At 36.1% G+C, this 21,554-nt stretch overlaps 1 protein-coding gene across 5 annotated transcripts in view; it reads left to right on the top strand.

Annotated features, from left to right (window-relative positions):
• CDYL (chromodomain Y like) overlaps window positions 1–19,781 on the top strand; it is a 107,585-nt gene extending 87,804 nt beyond the window's left edge. For all 5 annotated transcript variants that reach the window (XM_035316611.1, XM_035316609.1, XM_035316610.1 and 2 more), the window contains 5 exons: window positions 9,048–9,304; window positions 9,977–10,149; window positions 12,394–12,604; window positions 16,715–16,858; window positions 17,977–19,781. In XM_035316611.1, the coding sequence (XP_035172502.1) occupies window positions 9,048–9,304; window positions 9,977–10,149; window positions 12,394–12,604; window positions 16,715–16,858; window positions 17,977–18,135 (944 nt within the window). In that variant the 3' untranslated portion in view covers window positions 18,136–19,781. The remainder of the gene's footprint in view (window positions 1–9,047; window positions 9,305–9,976; window positions 10,150–12,393; window positions 12,605–16,714; window positions 16,859–17,976) is intronic.
• Window positions 19,782–21,554: the final 1,773 nt, after the last annotated feature.

Below are 21,554 nucleotides of genomic sequence, written 5' to 3'. Positions count from 1 at the left end.
CCGGGAAAACTGGGGGAGAGATTGCCTCTAGACTAATTTGTGAATGCTTCTTTAGATGTGGTGTTCATAGCTGTTTTGTGCTTCACCTAAATGCAGGATCTTTCACAGATCTTGGCTCAAATCCTTGATTCCCCAGTAGAGACTACTTTCCTCCATTGAGTACCTCGGATTCAAAAGTATGAGCCTGCTTGGCATGTGCATTTCTGAATGCATATTCATTCATCAGAGGACTTGAGCTGTGTTGCATATAACCAAGAGCTCTGATCTTTCTGCCCATACTTTCTTTCCTCTATCTCCCCCCTCCCACCCCCCCAGGTCAATGCCCAGCTCTGCTTTTTGCTCCAAAACCTTTCAAGCAGCAGAAGTGCTCCAGGCACTCTTGCCTAAGCACATGACTCAGGACTAAACAGCCAGCACTGAAACACTTAGTTTTTTTTCTATATACTCAAAAGACTCAAGCGAAGACACCTCCTTTGTGCTTTCCCCTCCCACCCCAGCCAGATACTTCTGTCGAGGTCAGCGATTTCTGATGCATGGTACTGCTGCAGAACAGACTGCCACCCAGCAACGTGATGTGCTGCAGACTACCAGGTTTAGGGTATTGTTGAGGGTATTGTTGGCCATGTTGCACAGCAGCATGCAGCTGCATCCTGGGAGGTGGCCTTTGTGCATCAAGCTAGTACAGCTTCAGGTAACCTATTCACTGGCACTTCGTAACGATCCCCTTGGTGACCATCCCACAGGATGTCAAGACATCTGCTGTTAATGACAGATGTCAGGCAGTGGCTGCAAAGATGTCCGTACCTTCTTTAGATCTGTAAAAACAGAAATACCTCTTCGCAGCTGGGATGCTTACTCCAGCTATTCTGATCAGTGAAAATCAGAGTTTCTTGTAAAGCTCAATATGTACACATCAGCCTCCTGAACCTTTAAAATCCTCTGTCCCTGTTTGCCTTGTACTTTCCTCCATCTGAATGCCAAACATTTCTGTGGACAGTTGTGAATGGAATTCTTGCAAACTCTATCGCATCTATGTGATAAGAATGAAATGTGAATGCTTATTGACATGTTGTTTTCAAAAAAAAAGGCAAATGAAAGTATTTTGCCAACACAGTTATGTTGTACCCAGTTATTTAAATCTCTGTAAAAAGTTAGCAAAAATGTTTTAGGAAGTTTTGGTAATTCTTACAAGAATTATGTCACGTGTACAGGGCGTGTGCAAGTTCATGTCTATACAGGAAAGTGCCTGGGATTTCTTTTACCAGTATCTATTTTAGGCTAGCCTTACATTAGGACACTCTTATTCCACATGTAGAGAGCCTTTTTTTAGATCACTTTGGGAATTGGATTAAATTGCAATGAAGTGCTCTTAATATAGAATGTGTTCACCTCAGGAGTTAGTGTGAAATAGCTGGGTATACTTCACGTTTAAACCTTAGCCTATTTTGTGGTAGCTTTCCTCTGTAGATGAGCCCCAAGAGATGTCCTTACTTAACTCTCAAATTTGAGAGCATTTCAAATGCATGCTCTGGTATCATAATCTGCAGCTCTGAGAATATCAAGGGACGAGATAGGAGAGGGCTCTTCTTATGAAATGTTCCCAGTATTAAGTGGCCTCAAAAAGGAGTTGGTAACCTGGGGAAGGTTTTTGTATTTATTTGTAAGGAAAAGAAATACAAATAATTCTTTGCTTCCCTCATCAAATACCTTGGTGCATGCTACTGGAAATGGAAATAAATTGATGGAAATGCTACTGGAATGCTACTGGAAATTGAAGTAAAATTAATAGTTATCCTAAAATTGTTCCATAGGTGATTTTTATTCATCCTTGTATAACAAATAGGAGAGGAAATGTGAAGGTCAGAACATGAGCAATACACAGTCTACTATACGTTCTGGCCCCTACATGTTATCAAATTGGATTTTTCTTTTTCTTCTTCCTTTTCTCTCTCTCTCTCTCTTTTTTTTTTTTTTTAAATAAAGATGAAGAGTTACAAGTAGTCAAATTTGATTACTTATTTGCTATCTTGTATTAATGTTTAAGTAAATTTTACCTATTTTAATAAAATCTTTCAAGCTTTGGAAAGCCTAGTGCATGAAAAGTGTATGTGAAGTTAAAGATTTGTTTAAAAGAGTCAAAAAGAAATAAAGGAAATATGTGAAATATGGCTGGGATTTCTTCATTGGAATGATATCAGAGGGTCTTGGGCTTTTTTTTTTTTTTTTTCTTCTTTCAAACATCTTAAATAACATCTAAAATGATGGGAATAGTCATATGCACGTTTTTTTCCTGTTTATCGGTAGTATTTTGACTAGATTAGATGGAAGAAATATCACTCCAAAGTGAGTCTAAAACAGAAGTGGAAAGGGAGAAGAGAGCAATTCTAATTTGTCTAGATGCCAAGATAAAGGAGAAAAAGAATTTGTTCACCCAAGGAGTGTTAGTTTATATATTTCAGGTGAAATAATAAGGGTGGAAATGTATTTGAAATGCCTTTTTCAGTTGTAAGGAGGGCTTTTTTTTCCTCAATGTAAGACAGCAAGTGGAAAGTTTACTTAATGCCTTATGCATAAAAATACATAGCTCCTTCTCAGAGGTAGCAAAACTTGATCAGACTTTTTAAGAGCTTTGTTACCAAATTACATTAATAACATTTTGCCTGTTGTTTTCTACATGCGTAGTCCTAGCAGATGTCAAAGCTAATATTTTGTTGTTCACATCTTTTAAAGGTATGCAAACATCATTATTATCACTTGTATGACTTAAAGTGTCCAGTCAAAGAAAACTTGAGGTAGAAGAAATGCTGTTTTCTCTCATTCTGATTGTCCACTTTCAGCAGTAGAGTGTTCTTATTAATTGCATTTTGGGGGTTGGAATTACAAGTTTCTCTTTACCTGTGTGCTTATGCTATGAGGAGGAAAGACATTCAAAACCAAAAATAATTGCATAGTCTATAACCTATTACAGTGGAATGTGACCACGAATGCTGCCATCTTCCTAACAATGTCATTGTAAACATATTTGATTGATGCTCAAAGTAACAAAAGAAACAGAGAAATCTACAGAAGGAAAATGTGGCTACTGTAGATCATATTGCTCTAAATGTGACATGGCAGCCAAGACAAAAATTGGTGTGAGGTTGAAAAACTTTTAATCAAATAGGGAAATAACTGCCTGTGTGTGTTTGTACGTGTTTCTCATCTCATGTTAGCTTTGCCCACAAAAAAAAAAAAAAAAAAAAAAAAACAGTGTCTTGTAAGAAATGTATGTTAACAGGTTTCAAAATGACATTTAAAACCCATGCAAAATACAGGGAAAAGTGTAGGAATTAAGGGCTTTTCAGAAATTGAAGACAGACACTGCCAATAAAGCCTGGTAGCCACTGCAGGATTGTTTCTCTCTACTGCTGACTTGTAGACCTGTTGCAGATGCTTCACAAAGAACCACCACAGTAATTCACCAGTTAGGCTGTGCCTAAAACATGCACTCCTTGTGTATGGACAGGTGACAAATCTGCAGAAACAGGAGGTGACTGAAGAATATATAACGTTTCCCTATGTAACTACTTCCCTACAACAGAATCAAGAAGTGGCTAACTTTATTTGAAAAGTTATCACATCCCCGCTTCTCCCCCCAACACCAAGAGTTTGAGGATGTTTCAGCCCCCGTGGCAGGGGATGGCAGTGACCAGCAGCCCATAATTTGACCAGGTATCGCTGTTTCCCCTCCTGGTCACGTCTGAGGCTGCCTGATCGAATGCTGGGGTGTGCAGAGTCGTGTTGGTAAAACGGTTGGTTTGAGTGCTGCGTCAATCTAACTCTGTCTCCTGGAAGGATTTATGTGAAGTGAACCTTTCCTTCCTAAATGACAGATACCTTCTGAACACTTTTTCAGAAACATGGTACAAAACAGTATGTTAGGTGAAAGTCACAACAAATTGAGTTATTCTTTTCTTCTTACAATTATTTGGAGGATGCTAGAACTGTTACCTGCTGCTAAAATGTAAAAAATAAAAAATGGCACACGTGTAGAGTAGCTCTTCAGAGTACATACGGTTTTGAAAGTTTTTTAGAACTCATTTTGAATTTCTATAATCTGTGCCAATACACCGCAAATATTTGCTTTGTAATTGCTGAAGCAGAGGTGGAAAAATTACTGGAAGCTTTTGTATATGAAGTTTGCATTGCAGTATCACTGTCTGGGCGTTAAAGTCTCATGTGAAATACTTGATGTACTGCAGGGTTAAAACTGTGAAAGCTTAGCAGTGTTTACAGTTACAGTTTGCTAGTTCCTATGAATTTGTGACAAGAAACCACTGCTTGTAGACAAAAAGGGAACACAAGGCAACCTGTGCTGGACAACTGATATGAAGTCTGATCATTTGTATGTATGGGGAGTTCAAAACAGTGTAAGTATAGAAAGAACATTATTTGTTGACATAAAATGCAACTTCCAGCACTTTTTTTGTGTGTATTTTTTTTTTAAATAAGTTTTGCAGATCTTATTTTTCCCTCTCCCATGCTTGAGTTGAAATCAGTTAAAATTACATTATTATTTTTGCAGTTAACAATTCAAGAAATTATTGTTGCTGGTGTTAGTTCATTTGCTTATTCAGTGGATGCTTCTTATTAACCATTTTGTTACTTAGATTAGGAGAGGAAATGGTTGGTGCCTTACTGCACAGGAAAGGTGTGAGGGTCCCTGAAGCTCACTAAGAATTGTTGTAGACACATCTCAAAATACTGAGTGATTGCATGATTAAAATGAGAAATTACTTGCAGTGCAGATGCATCCCAAGTAATGAGGAGGGGGCAAAACAGAATTCTGTACAAAAACTCTTCCTGTAGCAAAAAACTGTACCTGGATAATGACTGGTGCTTGACTACGTGGCACTGCTCAGGAAAGGGTCCTTGGATTTGTTTTGGGTGGTTTTCTACAAACGTTTGTTCAGTGCTAGCTTAAAATAAAATAAAGTAGAAATTCTCTTAGAAAAGGATTGAAGACAAAAGAGGAGGCTTGAATATGGTGCATTATACAATCCCCATCTTGAACATTGTGTGACAATTTGTTCCAAGATTTAGCAGAAGAGAAAAAGGTGTAGAGAGGAAAGGGCCTTGGAATGGCTTCTGGAAGAAGAGAGGGTAAGTGGACAGAGATTGATCAGTTTGGAGGAGGGATGTGCTGACAGGATGAATGAAATAAAAAAAAGTACCTTGCAGAACTTACTGCCAAAACTTCTTTTGGAAGACAAAACTGGAGTGGCTTCAAAAGTAAATTGGACAGTTTCATGAGAGGTGACACTTTGAATAGATGGCTTTGGGTGCACCCTGTGATTGTGGACATAGAAATTTAAGGAATCTGTAAATTTCCAGTGGCTGGAGTTGAGGAAAATAGTTAGCATTGTTCACACCTCCCATCTTCGTATGCTCATTCCTCAGGCATCTGAAACAGCACTGTGTCAGGCCACGTGAACTAAACTGAACTTCTCAAGAATTTGTGAGACAGTAACAGTAATGCATTTTGATTGTTACGCCCTTCATATTTTGGGGAGATGGCTTTTTTCTGTGTTATTGTTGTCTTCTGCCAGTGGGATGGGGATGATACCTTAGCTGTTTTTCCCCTTTTTCAGCTCCTATATTTTGTGTAGTTCTTCCTTTTGACTATGATCAGTTTTTCATATCTGTTACCCACAGCCTCACTCGCCCCCTTTTTTTTTCCAAGAGTGCTGCATGAAAATGGTGACTGTTATCAGGTTTTGATCAACAGCCACAAAACCCAAGTACTGCTAATTTCATTTTGCATCTGTATGCTGAAGCTTTAAGCACCAGTAGTAGGTATCCACCTTTAAGATGATTGCATTATGTTGATTATTTTTGTAACTATGAGATGTTTATTTTTTAAACAAATATTGTTCTGCATTAGTCGATGATATCCAGGATAAAATGCTTTCTTTCAAGCTTTTTTTTTTTTTAAGGGGAGGGCCATGGTGCTTTGTTTGTCTTTGATTTGCTATCTTCTATGAAAGTATTAAAATGCAGAACTTCTTTTTGGTTTGTTATGAAATATGCATTTTAAAATTGTAAAATATAGTTCTAATTAACTTGAAAATAAGTAACCCCAATGCAAAATTATCACCTGTGGAAATATATGGAAATACACTTACTTCTCTGTGGTATGTTTTTTATTTTCATCCACATTTACTGCAACACATGCCCAAGACTGCCCGGTGATGTAACCCTTCCCTGTTTATATTTATCATGAAGCTCTGCTTTACATTTCTGGGTTGTTTCTTCACTTTCAAGGACTGGATGCCAAAGAAACAGCCCCCTACACTTCAAGGTGTAGAACATCACAAACATACAGTGCTAGTAACAAATACTGATGAATTTGTTTTAACTCTGGGGATGCCATTCTCTAACTCGTAAAAGCTGGCTAAATCTCCCTGTGCAGAAGTGCCATTTCTAAAGCAGACGGGCTTTTGGTTTCGGTCTAATTGTCCTAAAAGTGTGTTTACAAGATGAAATGGAGGAGACTTCTTCCACTGCCTTGCAGCTGTGCCTTGTTTGTGGTTGGAAACTAACTATTGACAAGTGCGGACAAAATTTATATAAAAAAGCTAAAACATCTCTTGCCAATTCAATAAGCATGAAAAGTGTGGTGTTTACATTTTGGTCCATCTTGCCAAAAGTTTTGCCTCTCAGGAAGTATATAACCATTGCCTGTTACATCTCAAAAGTAATTTTCTGCTATTTGAGTCTGTCTTTAGCTGGATGAGTTGTGCGCGAAGATCTACTCAAAGTTCTTATGCAAGTTTACTAACTTGGGTTTTTTTGGTGGTGGTGGTTTTTGCTTTTTTTTTTTTTTTTTTTTTTTTTTTTTTGCTTAGTCTTGTCTATTGTGCTTTCTGGGTTCTCCACTTTTTTCATGATGGCTAGGACAGAAGCAAGAAGATCTTATATCAAAGTTTAGAAATGAGATGAGATTTCAGTTGTATTAATATACTGCTCATATGGAAAAAACAAACCCTTGTGGATACTGATGCAATTTCATCTCAGTTTCCTAAAGAAACGTGGGGCAGCAGTGTTGTTCCTGCAAGTTCCCTTTGAAGGGAATCCTTTCAAAGGGGTGTAATCCATACAGTGTAGTTTATAAGGGTAAGGTATCTAAAGCATCCCTCATCAATTTCACATTTGTTCTGCATTAATTTTTTATTTATTCTGCTGAAATGAAAAAGACCGTGATAAGATGTGAAAATTTAGGAATAAACATGAATCTTCTGTGACAATATAAAATATTTTTATCCATTTCATTTTGTTCACATCTATTCTCTCTAAGGATGATTGCAAGCTGAATTCAGCTTCTTACTCCTTTCACTTTAAACAATTGAAAAAACTTGAATTGTCTATCCTTACAAAAAGTGTTGTGGTAAAAGAATTAAATTACTTATATGACAAAAAAAAAAAAAAAAAAGTAAAATAAAACCTTATTTTATAGCTCCTTTGACAGGCAACTTGCCTAATTAATTAGAGTTATAATCAGATGTTATTTATTTAGAAACATTTAAAATTACAACTTATATTTGAAGGCGTTTTCTGTAATACAGATAGAAAAATGTACAACGTTCTAAAGTTTAATTTCATTAGTCTTAAGATTATATATCTCACTTCATATGGGTAAAATTAAGCCACTTTTGAATATAGTTGAAATGTGGAGACTCAAATTATTTAGGTGGGCCTTTTAACACCTTTAATGGACCAACAAGTGTTTCAAGTGTCTTATAGAAACAAAAACAAACAAACAAACAAAAAAAAGAGATAATTATAGTATCACATATTAAAATGTTCCAAATCTAGCTTCTTCAGAAAGTTAATGAAGAATGAAGCAAGATCCACCAGTGACATGTAAATAGGTGGTTAATTAAATGTGTTTTAACTCAGCTTTTTAAAAGACATCCTATGCATGATGTCCTGGAACATCTTGTGAGATAAGGACTGAAGGTATCTAGGAGATTTTAACATAGACTTATGCTTCTGTTTTCAGCAAAAGACTTTCAGACCTCTTGTATCTTGGCCTGTGATGCATTTTTCCAACATTTTTAATCCCACCCCTCGTGCACACTTGATTACTTTGATCTGACAAACTTTTTGGATAGTTTACATGAAATTTTTATCATATAGATGGATAATAGATCCAAGATGTTCTCTTACTTTCTCTTATGAATGCTAATTATTTGATATTCTGTCTCTAATGTAGATTATAGAAAAACCTGTCACTTCTGTGTTATGAAGAATGGCCTGTTTACTTGCATTCCTTCCAATTCTGTCTGTTTAAGTTACTGGGAAAAGGACCAGAAAGACATAATGCTCTATCCTCTATTTGCCAGTTTTAATAGCAAAATTGTTTAGACTTGAGAAATATCTCATTGTCTATGAATCCATTAAAATATCCATCACTGCATGGGTTTTGATTCCATCCCAAAGCAATATAGTCTTTATTTTTGTCTTCCTTTAAAGACTACCATGCTTTATATGATCTTGTCAATCAAGATCTTTATCTGACTTGCTGTAGGTGTCATTTTCTTCCATTTATTATTTTTGTGTTTTTTGAAACAAAAGACATCTGCTTTCTTTTTGTGATCTTGATGCTGTCAGACCACTTAAAAGTGTTGGAAAATGAAAAAGCAGAGTATTAGTATACTGTGTGATTTTTTTTTTTTTAAACAAGTAGAAACCTACTGAAGCATGTTGGTATTAAGAACATTTAGTAAACCTTTCCCTCCTTTCTAAAAAGAAATTTATTTCTTGGTCTGCTTTGCTTCTTTTCTCACAAACATAAAATTCATTTGCCTGGATCCCTTTACCACTTTAATTTTGTTCTGTGCACAGTGTATATTTCTGTAATATTGCATTGACTTCCAGGGGAGTTTCATATTTATGTGTGTTCTTAGTAATATGACTAGCGTGTTTTCATGCTAACAGGAATCTTGAAACTGCTGAACTAATTAAAATATTATTAATGGAAGGTTACTGTTTAAACTATCTTACAGGTACATCCACCTTTATGGAAGCATTAGCAGCCAATGGTACAACCAACATACAGACTTCTGTAACAGGAGTGACAGCCAGCAAACGGAGGTTTATTGATGACAGGAGAGATCAACCTTTTGATAAAAGGCTACGTTTCAGTGTGCGACAAACTGAGAGTGCATACCGGTACAGAGACATTGTTGTTAGGAAACAAGATGGATTCACACACATTTTGCTATCAACGAAATCATCAGAAAATAATTCACTAAATCCAGAGGTCAGAACAATTCTGATTTTGGGGGGTAAGGGTATGGGAAGAATTATAAATCTCTAATTTGCACCATTTATTCAGGTACAAGCATATGCAAAATGGCACTTTAGATTTGTTTGTAAGATATTATACATCCAACTGAATTCTAGTATAATTCTGATGAATTTATTTAGCCACATTATCTGAATATTTTGATGGATTGTCTTTTATAATAAATGTGGCAATTTGTCGAGTACAACTTGAAACAAACTTTAGCCTGAATTAAGTTTCTTTTTTTTTCTGAACTGGTTGCATATGCCATCTGCTGTCCAAATTACAGAAATGCTGAATGAATTCTGTAGTTACAGATGATAACATCTAATAGATCTTTTCTTAAAGTTTTCATTGTCTCACCATAATTACTTTTTAAAATGTAAAGCTTCTAATACTGGTGGGTCTTTTTGGTTGTTTTGGGGTATCTTTTTTTTTTGGTCACTTGCTTTTTGTTTTGTTTTTTGTTTACTTTCTAATATTTGAATAATTAAAAGAAATTAACTTTTCTAATATCATGGTTAAATGGATCCTGAGGAAAAATTAAGGATGTCGAAGACTGAGATCTCTCATGATGGAGGGGAAAGAACTGTATGCTACTTTTTAATGATATAATAAAAGGATTCTAATGAATTTTTGATTTTTCAGGTAATGAAGGAAGTCCAAAGTGCACTGAACACAGCAGCTGCAGATGACAGTAAACTCGTGCTGTTTAGTGCAGTTGGTAGCATTTTCTGCTGTGGTCTTGATTTTATTTATTTTATACGACGCTTAACAGATGACAGAAAAAAAGAAAGCACTAAGATGGCAGAAGCTATTAGGTATGTAAAGCTATATTCAATCATCTGAATGGGTATTCTTCATTGTGTAGTCTGGCTTGCTTTATCTTTTCTATTTCAAAAGTCTCTAATTCAACAAGACCTCAGATGTTCACCTGCTATGCAATAAGTGTGCAGCACTTCTTTATACTCCCTGGCCATTTCTATTTGGGTTGTCATTTCATGCATCACTATTTATACTATTAAACTTTTACTATGAAAACTGGTATTATGATAATATTTCTCCAGCTGAAACCAATTTTAAAAGACTTAAACACCCATGAAGTTTCTGGAAAACTAATTTAACACACAAGACACAAGATGTGCACTGAATGAGTAACGATACAGTGCCTACAGAGCAGTGGAATGATGGATATTTCACAGAATTAGACTAATAGTCGTGAACATCATCCCAGTGCTAGGTTCCAAACCTAATGTTTAAATAAAATGAGCTGAGCTACTACAAACTAGAAGAATGTTTAAGGAAGAAATGTATGGATATTACATCCATAAGTACAAGGAAGCAGATTATAATTTGAACACTCTGCTTTTGAAGGCCTGAGATCTTGGAATAGCTCTTGTATGTTTCCAGAATACTAACACTCCTTCAGAACCTGCATTCAGTAGTTACCAGTATGTCTCTGAACTTTAAAATTATGAGGAAATCCCAATATTTTTAAATAAGAACCCTACATTCAGCATCTAAAACTAAAATGGAAAATCATCTGTCATTCAGAACACAGGATTGCTTCACAGGTGCTGACTCAGCTGTATGATGTACAATGTATTCTAAGCAGGCCTCAGAATTTAAGAGTCATGTACTTGCACTAAATATGTACAACTTTATCATTATATGTGATAACTATTAACTAAGAAATGTCAGCATCTTTCTTTTGAAGTGTTGAAATTCTCCCTTCCATGTTTCATATCTGTATTTTTACTAAGAATATCTCAAAGATATTTAGTGTTTCAGATCAGAGAAACTCCTAAGTATCCATACTTTAACAGTACTGGAATGTACTGTCTTTTTGTGTCAGTGAGGATGAGAACACACATTTGTAACTTAATAGTATAGCACATCATCTAAGAGGGGGCTGTAAGGGACAGAAATATAACAAATGCTTCTGTATCAAGGAAGGAAACTCCACAACCTCACTGGTAATCTGTGCCTGTGCTCAGTCACACTGCCAGTAGAGAAGTGCTCCCTGATGTTTGGATGGCTCCTCTGTTTCAGTTCTTGCCCACGGCCTCTTGTCCTGGTACTGGGCACCGAGAAGAGCCTGGCTCAGTCTTCTTTGCACCCTCCCTTCAGATGTTTGTACATATTGATAAGATCCACCCCACTGCAAGCCTTCTCTTCTCTGGGCTCAACAGTCCCAGCTCTCAGCCTTTCCTCATAGGTGATTTGCTGCAGTCCCTTAACCAGGTTTGTGGCCCTCCATCGGACCTTGTTGTGTATACCCACGTCTCTCTTTTACTGGGGAGCACAGAACTGGACACAATATCCCAGTGCTGAGTAGGGGGGGCCTGCTGGTGACGCTCCTCCTAATGCAGCACACGATACCATTAGCCTCCTTTGCCACAAGGCAAATGCTCAGCGTGGTGTCCACCAGGGCCACCAGGTCTTTTCCTGCCAGGCTGCTATTCTTATGGTTGTCCCCCAGTATACACCAGTGCCTGGGGCTGTTCCTCCTCAGGTGCAGGACTTGGCACTTCCATTTGAGAGGCTCCTCTCAGCCCATTTCTCTAGCTTGTAGAGGTTCCTCTGGATGGCAGCATAACATTCTAGCATATCAGCTGCTCCTCCCAGTTTTTTGTCATCAACAAAATTGCTGAGGTTATGCTAAACCCACTGTCCAGATTATGAATGAAGATGCTGAACAGGTTGGACTCAGTATGCACTCCCAGGATACACCACTGGTAACTGGCCTCCAAGTAGACTTTGTTCCACTGATCACGACCTGCTGGGCCCAGTCATTCAGCCAATTTTCAGTCCACCTCACCGTCTGCTCATTGAGTCCATACTCCATCAGCTTCCTTACAAGGGTTTTATGGAGGCAGTGATGAAAGCCTTTCTGAGGTCTAGGTAGACAATATATGCTGCTCTCCTCAAGTCACGTCAGAGCAAGCTATTATCAGGTTGGATTTGAAAGTGGCATTACTGCAGAGATTAATTATTACTGAGTTCTCAAGGACTGGTATATTTTGCTTTTAATATGAGTACGTTTGTTTTTTTTTTCTCTTCAGGAATTTTGTGAATACTTTTATTCAGTTTAAGAAGCCTATTATTGTAGCAGTAAATGGCCCAGCCATTGGACTTGGAGCATCTATATTGCCCCTGTGTGACGTGGTTTGGGCTAATGAGAAGGCTTGGTTTCAGACACCGTACACTACTTTTGGACAAAGTCCAGATGGATGTTCATCCCTTACATTCCCCCGGATAATGGGCCTGGCTTCTGTAAGTAGCTTGCAGGGTAGGGGATGACAGCCTCACAATGCCATTGTGAAAATTTATCCAGAGTGATTTCAAGACCTTTTAACCTTTGCTGTGCTGTCTTTTATTTCTCTTTCTCTCTTGAAAACCTTTCATGAGACACCAGTATTTACTCAGCTCCATGCTGTTACAACTTAGTTTACAAGTGAGCACACAAACCAGAAGGCATGGGACCTAATCCCACGTCCTGGGCCCCCTTTAGCCCTGGCAGTGGTGGAAGGGGAAGATGCGTGCCCGGATACCCATTCCCTGCTGGTGCCTTGTGAGGCCCAGCCACCAGTGTCCTGCACTCAGCACAGCATCAAGGAGCGCAGCAGAGAGCAGGCTGGTCTGCACTTACATGGCAGGCCCAGTTCCACCAGCTATCAGCAGTCTCATGCTAGTTTGCAAAATAGGCAGTTCAGCTTTCATGCACCCATTATGCTCAAGAAATTGTGTTGAACTTCCCTTCTTTGTAGACCTCTGCTGATACTTATATGAGAGTGTTATGCAGGTAATACTCAGTTCAAATCACCCTTGTGATTTATTTGTTTTAGTTTTGTACTCTGTATTTACAGTAATTCTGAGTTGAAGTAACTGGTTGAGCTTTGCATTGTTGCTGAAGCTATAAGTCACGTGTTACTTTTCTCTTTTTTCTCACTTTCCAATTAGCAAGAATCAAATGTAACAAAAAAGTTATTTAAAAATCTCTTATCTATGTTATTTTCATGTTGTTTACTATTTTTATGCTGCATTCCTTGAAAGCTGAGACCTACATCCTGTTCTAATTGAAACTGAATAGTAACAGTATGAAACAAGTGCTTGCAGCTATGTTTGTTCCTAAATTATATTTTATTATAAAATTCAGTTTTTCCCTATAGGCATTTATTGATTTTAAAAATACAGATTTTGATATATTAAAAGAATTAGTTTGAACAGATCTTATAACTGTGTGATGTCTAGATTTAGTAATTAGAAGAGAACAGAAAAGCTAACTGAAACAGATTAATACTTGTAAGAGTATCTATAATATCTTAGCGTGCTACAAACTACTGATTGTTCCTTTCCCTTTTTATTTGGCCATCCATCCATTCATTCATCCATTCATCCATCCGTTCCATCCATCCCTGTCCTTTAGAGACTTGTGGTTGTTACTTTTTCTTTCTTCAGAATTGGTATGAAAATACAAGAAGCTCTTCCCTAGTATACTCTTTCATGTGCTTTTGTGAGTGCTCTCATTCTTAAATTTAAAGACTTATATGTAAAGCTTCCAGTGCTACCTATAAATGTATTATTGAAGGTCCCAGACTTTAAGTCAGTTTCAGTGTGTTCTTTCTATAAGCAGCAACTATGTAGAAATGGTCAGTGGCAAGCTTGTTGGAAATACCTTTCCTGACTGAGTCGATCTTGGTTGTTGCGCAGTCTGTCATGGAGTTTTTTTTCGCAGAATATGTTTGACATAAAGTTCATTACTGCAGGAAATTTAAAGCCCAGACCTCAGGATTCAAAACTGACTCTATATTGGGAATACCAGGAATCTCAGAAGGATTCTTAAACTTTGCTTTTGAGTTCTGAAAGCAATCTACAATAGAGATTGTGCAGGCTGTTTTGGGAGCTATGTTGTTGTGTATCTGCTATGGAGATCCTGCTGTTTTCTTGGTCCTGGCCATAAGGCACAGGAGCTGTGTGATCAAGTTTCACACGCTGGGTTTTTGTGTCAGTCTTTAGTATGCATGGCCGTATGACTTAAGCTTTTCTGTCAGTCATGAGGGATTCACATTTCCTAGTGTCTATAGTTTACAACAGAGCCAGGATCTTAAGCACTATAGAGACCAGCTGCCTCTCAACTGTAGTGGGATATGCATGGGAGAGCTGAGGTGCTCCATGGCAGCTAGGGCCTGGGGACTTGCATGGGAGGTTGCACGTGAGCCTCAAGGCACTTGCTGTAAAAGAGGGAAACTGAGACCAGCGGATGTCCCAGTGAAGCATGAGGATTTCACAGTGGAAGGAGAAAGACAAACTAAATAGAAAATCAGAGTTGGTAATGAGAATGTGATATTAATTATTTTTATCATCTTCATTTCTATTGCTGTATTATATGTCTTGGAAAGTAAGCAACAAATGTGTTAAATTTCACCACAGATAGAGGGCACGATTAGATGACTAAAACTTGTTTAGTAGTGGGTCTCTGGCATACACTGTATGTAGATTAAAAGCGAGAGCCGGAGCAAAACATTCCCCTTCAAAATCTGTCAACTGAAAACGCTAATGAGAGTGCTCATTTCATGTAAGGTTTTCTGCTAACGCTGCATTACAGCTTGCAGAAATCAGATAACTGCACCACTAGTATTTGTTGTTTTCACATTCAGGAGAAATGAGTCTTAGAAAAAAAAAAAAAAAGGTTTTCTAGCATTCATTTTTTAACCTCATTACCAAAGATGCTTGTGAAGAAAATGTAACTGACCAGGTGACTTAAAATTTCTGAGTTTCCTAACTCCCAGTAGATTGACTTCATGTTTTGATCATCAATACCAAGTGTCTTTTGAAATTATTTTGGATTTTTTTCTCAATTTCCCTAGGAAAACCTATTCTTATTTTTCAGTCAGTCTTGTGTATATCACTGATCTTTGGCTAGTGTTTCAAGTCAGTATCATTCATAAATAATTTGGAAAAGTAGAAGGCATAGTTGTGATACTTGTGTTTGCTGGAACCTTTCAGAGAAAGCATAACTACAGGGATATATCACTTACGCCTTTGGTTTGACTTTTAAATAATAATAATAAATGTGAATTGCAATTTTCCATATTAAGTTATGGGAGATCTAATAAATGTTATGTACAAAAATCCTAAGAAATATCTCTTTATACAAGCCTCTAATGGACTAGGAGTCAGCAACCAAACTGCCACTAGAATGCAGGTTTTGTATTTCATTACAAAGGGGCAAGTAATAGACAGCTGACTGCTTAGATTTCTCTATCAGCCTCATTTCCGATATTCCAAGTGTCCAGTGATGGCTTTGTCATATTTTCAATGTAAATCAGTTATTTAATAAACCGTAAGGTAGAATTAAAGCATAAGCATAAATGGTTGCAGGGTGATATTTTAACAGGGAAGCTGTTAAATAGTGAAAAGTGTGATAGCACATCAAAAAAAAAATTACAGAACTAGAAATAACTGCATACAATGTATTACTCTATTCCATACCTTTACTAATGCTTTTAAATTGTGTGTAAGGTCTTTTAAATAAGTGGGTTTTCTTTCTGTGGTTGATGTTTGTTTTTTTTTTTGGTTGGTTGGTTTTGGTTTTTAGTAAGGCTGCTATTGAGAAAGAATTTCAGTTCACTATTGAACTTCTAAATAAATGGGAATATTTGCTATGAATTTGAACAGAAATTGGATTATATCCTGTTCACTTCAGTGGGTTTTGTACATTGAACTCCAAGATGAGCCAGCTATTTCAAATGCTGCATCATAAATGAAATACTATAGTGCTGGAGACATTTGAGATGGGCTCAAAATAAACCATATAATTAGACTTCAAAAATATTCATTATAAAAATTTAAAAAAGCTGCAAAATATTTAACTTTGTGTTCCTTCCAAGACTGTCGGTTCCAAGGAGGTCTACTACCAAAACTGGCTTATCTTTATAATTTACAGATAATGTAGATTTTTTAGGAAAGATTTAGTTGCTGCAACTAATGCTATTATAAAAGGCAAGCAACTTCAGTATCACTTCAGAGGCCTGTCAGGCATTGTAACATATTCCTACATATACAGTTAATCAACTCTGAAATACTCCAAGAAAGCTGGAGCTTATGAACACTCATGACTAGGAAATGACAAAAGATTTTTACGCTTTTCATGCCTAACCATAGGCATCTGTATTTTTTAACTATTGAAGTAGTGTAGTCAACAGCACTGTCAAGATCATCTGCAGGCAAGTCTTTGTCTTTAATAATTAGAAGTTGGAAGAGCCATAATCAAAGTACTTCAAAAATAGTACAGGCATTTTCCTTATTTGTTTTGAGCATTTTTCTTTTAAAGAGTTTTGTCTCATTACATTTCATACCAGAAGTAACTTTTTATCCCTTCAGGCCAATGAAATGTTGTTCAGTGGGAGGAAGCTGACTGCGCAGGAAGCTTGTGCCAAAGGACTCGTCTCTCAAGTGTTTTGGCCAGGAACGTTTACACAAGAAGTAATGGTTCGAATTAAGGAACTTGTCACATGTAATTCAGTTGTAAGTGCCCTTTATTTTCTAACAATAAGGCTTTTTATAACTAGATAAATTAAAATTAATCTATTATAAGACTTACATCATCATGTCCTTAAAAAAAAAAATCATGACATGAGGACAACATTTTAGAAATAGTAATGGCTTTTTAACATTTGATTTTAACATTTGAACATATCTTGTTTTGTGTGTTGTTGTTTTTAAAAAAGTATCTGACTTCTCTTTATCATATGCCCTTATATATTGTGGTTAAGAACATAAAATAGCATTGGATTCTTTAAAAATATACTTTTAAAAAATATATGCATATACTTTCAGTTTTTAATTGAAGCATAAATGGTATGGCATGTAAATCCAACTTACCCTAATTAACATAAGGAACAGTTGCCCTGAGAACTGAACAGAAATGGTATCTCGAGTTGTGATTGAAATTATTAAGGAAATGGTTAACTTAAAGAAATATTTGTAAACATAGAAAAATGCAGCCTTTTTCATCAGGCTGATCTTACAGGTTTACCAATGATGGCATTCATGGTTTTAAGTGCTACTGGCAGTTGCACATGACAGCTGGAACTACCAAAATTTGATGCTTTTTTATGGGAAGAGAAAATACAAATCAACTTCTGTGCATTAGAGATGTTGGACTTTGAAACAGAATAATAGTCTTCTAAGTGAAGAAGCAAACTTGAGATTATTTTTTTGGTCTATTTTAGATACTTTAGATCTAAATACTTTAGATATTTTAGATCTCTTTAAGCATTAATGTCTGCCTGGTTTTTAGAGCAGTTTTGGTTAATAGCTGGCCTTCACCAAAGTGGAGCTGGCTTTTTCTCTAGTTATCAGTATAAAATCATGTATATGTGTGTATTTATGGTTATTATTTTCATAATGGCTGTATTTTTGTGCCTTATTAAGTTGTGTAGGTATAAGGTAAAGGAAATTGTGTATGACTGAGAGACTCTTAACAAGGGTCCTTAGGGTTATAGTATGTGGATAGATTTATAAGTGATAAGATTGATTAAATTTATAATCACCTTCAGGCTTTGTCTGTATAAAACTGAACGCACAAGTTGCTCTGTTCTCATGTAATAATACTGAACAAACTCTCTTCTCTGTTCACCTAGGTACTTGAAGAATCCAAAGCTTTAGTACGTAATATCATGAAGGTGGACTTGGAACAAGCAAATGAAAAGGAGTGTGAAGTTTTGAAGAAAATATGGGGCTCAGCACAAGGGATGGACTCAATGTTAAAATACCTGCAGAGGAAAATTGATGAGTTCTGATGAGATGCCCATTGACACTGGAATTGTATTTCTTGGACATCAGGGCAAACAACATATGCCCACTTAAAATCCTATATAAACTCACCCCTTGCTCAGCTTGGGAACAGCAGTGGAACCCCCATCCCCACCCTTTATTGTCAAGGGGTTTAAAAGTACTGTATCACTTAAATTTGAACAAAACTCCTTTCTCCCTAATTGTTACATGTATATATGCACATACATAATGTGTCTGTGCATATATATATATATATATACACTTTATATATATATATATATATATATATAATGTAATGTGTGAGAGTGTGTATGTAGACACACACACACAAGAAGCTAAAAATGAAAGAGTGCACTACCAAACATCTCTTTAAAGGCTATAGTTTTTGTTATCTTTGGCTAGTACTGTATCAAATAGAGAATGGATTAAAAAGTAAATGGTGTTGCATTTATTTTCTGTGTGGCAGGGAAGTCTGGAATAACGCTTTTCTTTTTTCATTAGAATACAGAATTGAAACGGGTATTAGCCAGCCCTTACTTTCACTGCCCAACAAATCAGCTCAGATATAAGGCATTGTCTCAGAAGAAGGTTAACATACCTCAAATAATGGAACACTCTAAATTTTTTCAGAATTGAACTCCAGAAAGATTAAATCTCAAAAATCCCCCAAAAGAGAGTGTGCTCAGGATTAATGCTAAGAAAACACTCTATGCTTTTTTTGGGGGGGAGGTATAGAGGGGTGGGAAGAAGGTGACAGGAATATGTTTAATTCTTACCCAGACAGCATGAAGAAACCACTGTCTCTTGGGGAAGGGGAATGAGGGGAAGTGGAGGGGGAAGGAAAAAAAGACAAAAAAGCTTGTTTTGCAGTATTAGTGAATCACTGAATATCTATGTATGAATATCATAAGTTATAAGTTAGTTTTAGTGGGTTTTTAAATAGCCTCTGTTTTTTCTTTCCTTTTTTTTTAATAACTACATAAGTGCTTCTGTTGCTGGGTGAGAATACTACTTTATATACATTTTTTTTCCTATTTGCTGGTTTAATTGATGTATTACACCAAAAATGCATTTTATGTTCATAAATTTTAGGTTCACTTAGAATATATTATTTAATAAGTTAAAATTCTTTTGGCACACTATTAAGTAAAAAAAAAAAAACTTTTTAAAAAAACTACCTTATATTAGATGTTTAATGTTCTTTGTCTATGCTTTTTTATTATTTTAAATATACACTATATACAGTATGGTGTAAAAGAGTGCCCTGTGTAAATAGACCTATTTTGCATTCCTTTCAGGAGTGGTTATTGATTCCTGACTGCAGATACCTATTATTAGTTGGGTATCTGTGCTTGCAATCTTATTGAATGTATTATGAAGAATGAAAAAGAAATCAAACCTTATTTTTGTACAGTTTTGAAGTTTTTAACTTGGAACTGACCCACCTCCCCTTCCCAGTGGAGAGCTGTACAGTGTGTAAATCTGCCTTTACCTTGGATTGGTACAGTATTTTTGCATCTGTGGGACCTACTTTTTTGTTCTAGTAGTTTGAACTATATATAAACTGTACAATCTGTAAAGTTTTTATAGAATAAATATTCAGCTGTGAAAACTGGTTAAATAAAACTAATATTTCTTAACACATTTTAAATGCGGTTCTCATATAGTTGTATTTTTCAAAGACAGTTCTGATTTTAAAGGAAGAGGTGCTTAAATGTTGCAAATTAGAGACTTACTTAAATATTAAGGTTTTATTCTGTCAAATGTATATACGCTCTTAACAATTTCCATTGAAATGTTGAAAATTAATTTATTGTTTTAAAGTACATCGGTGTTTTCTCTTAGATAAGGTGGATAGGAAGACAACATTCAGGAAGTCATTTGATTCTTAATTGTTTTGTTACAGTTTGCAAAAAAATTACTGAATGTTCTTTCATATCTCTTGATATATCATTTTCCCAATAATTCTGTGGTAAAGAAAGTGAGGATTCCTTACCTGAATTTGACTGTATTGAAAGTGAGAAAGAAAGATACATTACACAAAGTTCTGTAATGTTAAACCTTTTTGAGTTTGACTCAAGTTGATATTCACATCCCTTTTCTGGCACCTTGAAGAAGAATTTGGGCACAGATTGCATCTATTTCAGCTTGAGGATTATTTATGCTGTTCTTAACCATGAATAGATTTCACTGAAACAGCTGACTAGATCTGGAAATATTTAGAATTATATCTGTTGAACATGTAGGCAATTCAAATGAAAAAAATAATTCCATTTGCTTCATTTTGTGTTGTTACTATCAGTCAGGCTGTTACTATGACTCAATTTGCATATTAAGCTGTGAATAAATTGGAAAAAGTCCTTACTTCAAACCAATTCGTATACAGTCATTGCCACAGCTACATAGCTGTGTCACTGCGCAATTGCCCTACCTGTATTAGAACCAGTAACTAACTTTACACTATTAAAAATATGCTGTCATTCATAAATGACATACTTTTCTATATATTGGGCTACAGGGATATCATTTCTTTAGAAAAATACTGTCCAGTTCTCTTAGGTATAGGTCAGGAAATATCCTCAGTGTGCAATTGTTACTGATATGCACAACTTATCTGTGGAGGTTCTGAGGATGTTTTCATTTAAGATCAGAAGCATTCAGCAGAAATAGTAAAACTTAGTAATGCCTTACTAAGGCATTTGTACTGAAGAGGTCATACAGAGAGTAAACAGGGCAGGTTTTTTTATTTTTCTGTCTCTAAAATGAGTATGTGGAAGCAAAACTGAACATCTTACCCAACAGGAGAGGCCCATCCAGCAAGGTAGGCATCAGGTACTGAAGTAAAATGCAGTGCACCTATTTTTCAGATTCCCTTCAAATCTGAATTGCTGCACTATCAGTCCACATACCTCCAGTAGTTGCAGGTATGTGAATCTTCCGTGGCCGCCTCTTCTTACAGGGCTTGAATTCTCTTAACGATGATCGATGATTTCTGAAGAGTTTACAGGTTTCCAAACACTTCAGAGGGAAAAAAAAAAAAAAAAAAAAAAAAAAAAAAAGAGACATTTGTGAGGAAAAGTGGCAACAGTGTGAAGATTTTTCCATCAAATATCTAATAAGTAACACATAACTTTACTTTCAGCTGCTGTCAAAAAAAAAAAAGTCCTGTAACTCAGACAACTGAGGACTGTATATTTGAATGGAACAACATTAAGGCTAGTTTAGTTTTTAAAACACCATTAACAGAACAAAGACAGCAAAATGATGGCATTCTAATAGCAATCAATCAATCATGAAATCACATAAAGTGACTCAAGACCTTTTAAAATTAGTATTTTCAGTGCTTTTCTTCACAGAAGTCAGGTCTTTGTTTAGCCTGTTTTACTGCTGATGCTTGTATTTTTCTACACAAACTTGCAGTACT

Source organism: Oxyura jamaicensis, chromosome 2 (assembly GCF_011077185.1).
Source record: "Oxyura jamaicensis isolate SHBP4307 breed ruddy duck chromosome 2, BPBGC_Ojam_1.0, whole genome shotgun sequence".
In the NCBI taxonomy this organism is placed as follows: domain Eukaryota; kingdom Metazoa; phylum Chordata; class Aves; order Anseriformes; family Anatidae; genus Oxyura; species Oxyura jamaicensis.
Note: the sequence above shows the minus strand (reverse complement) of the source record. Positions and strands in the feature narration are given on the sequence as shown.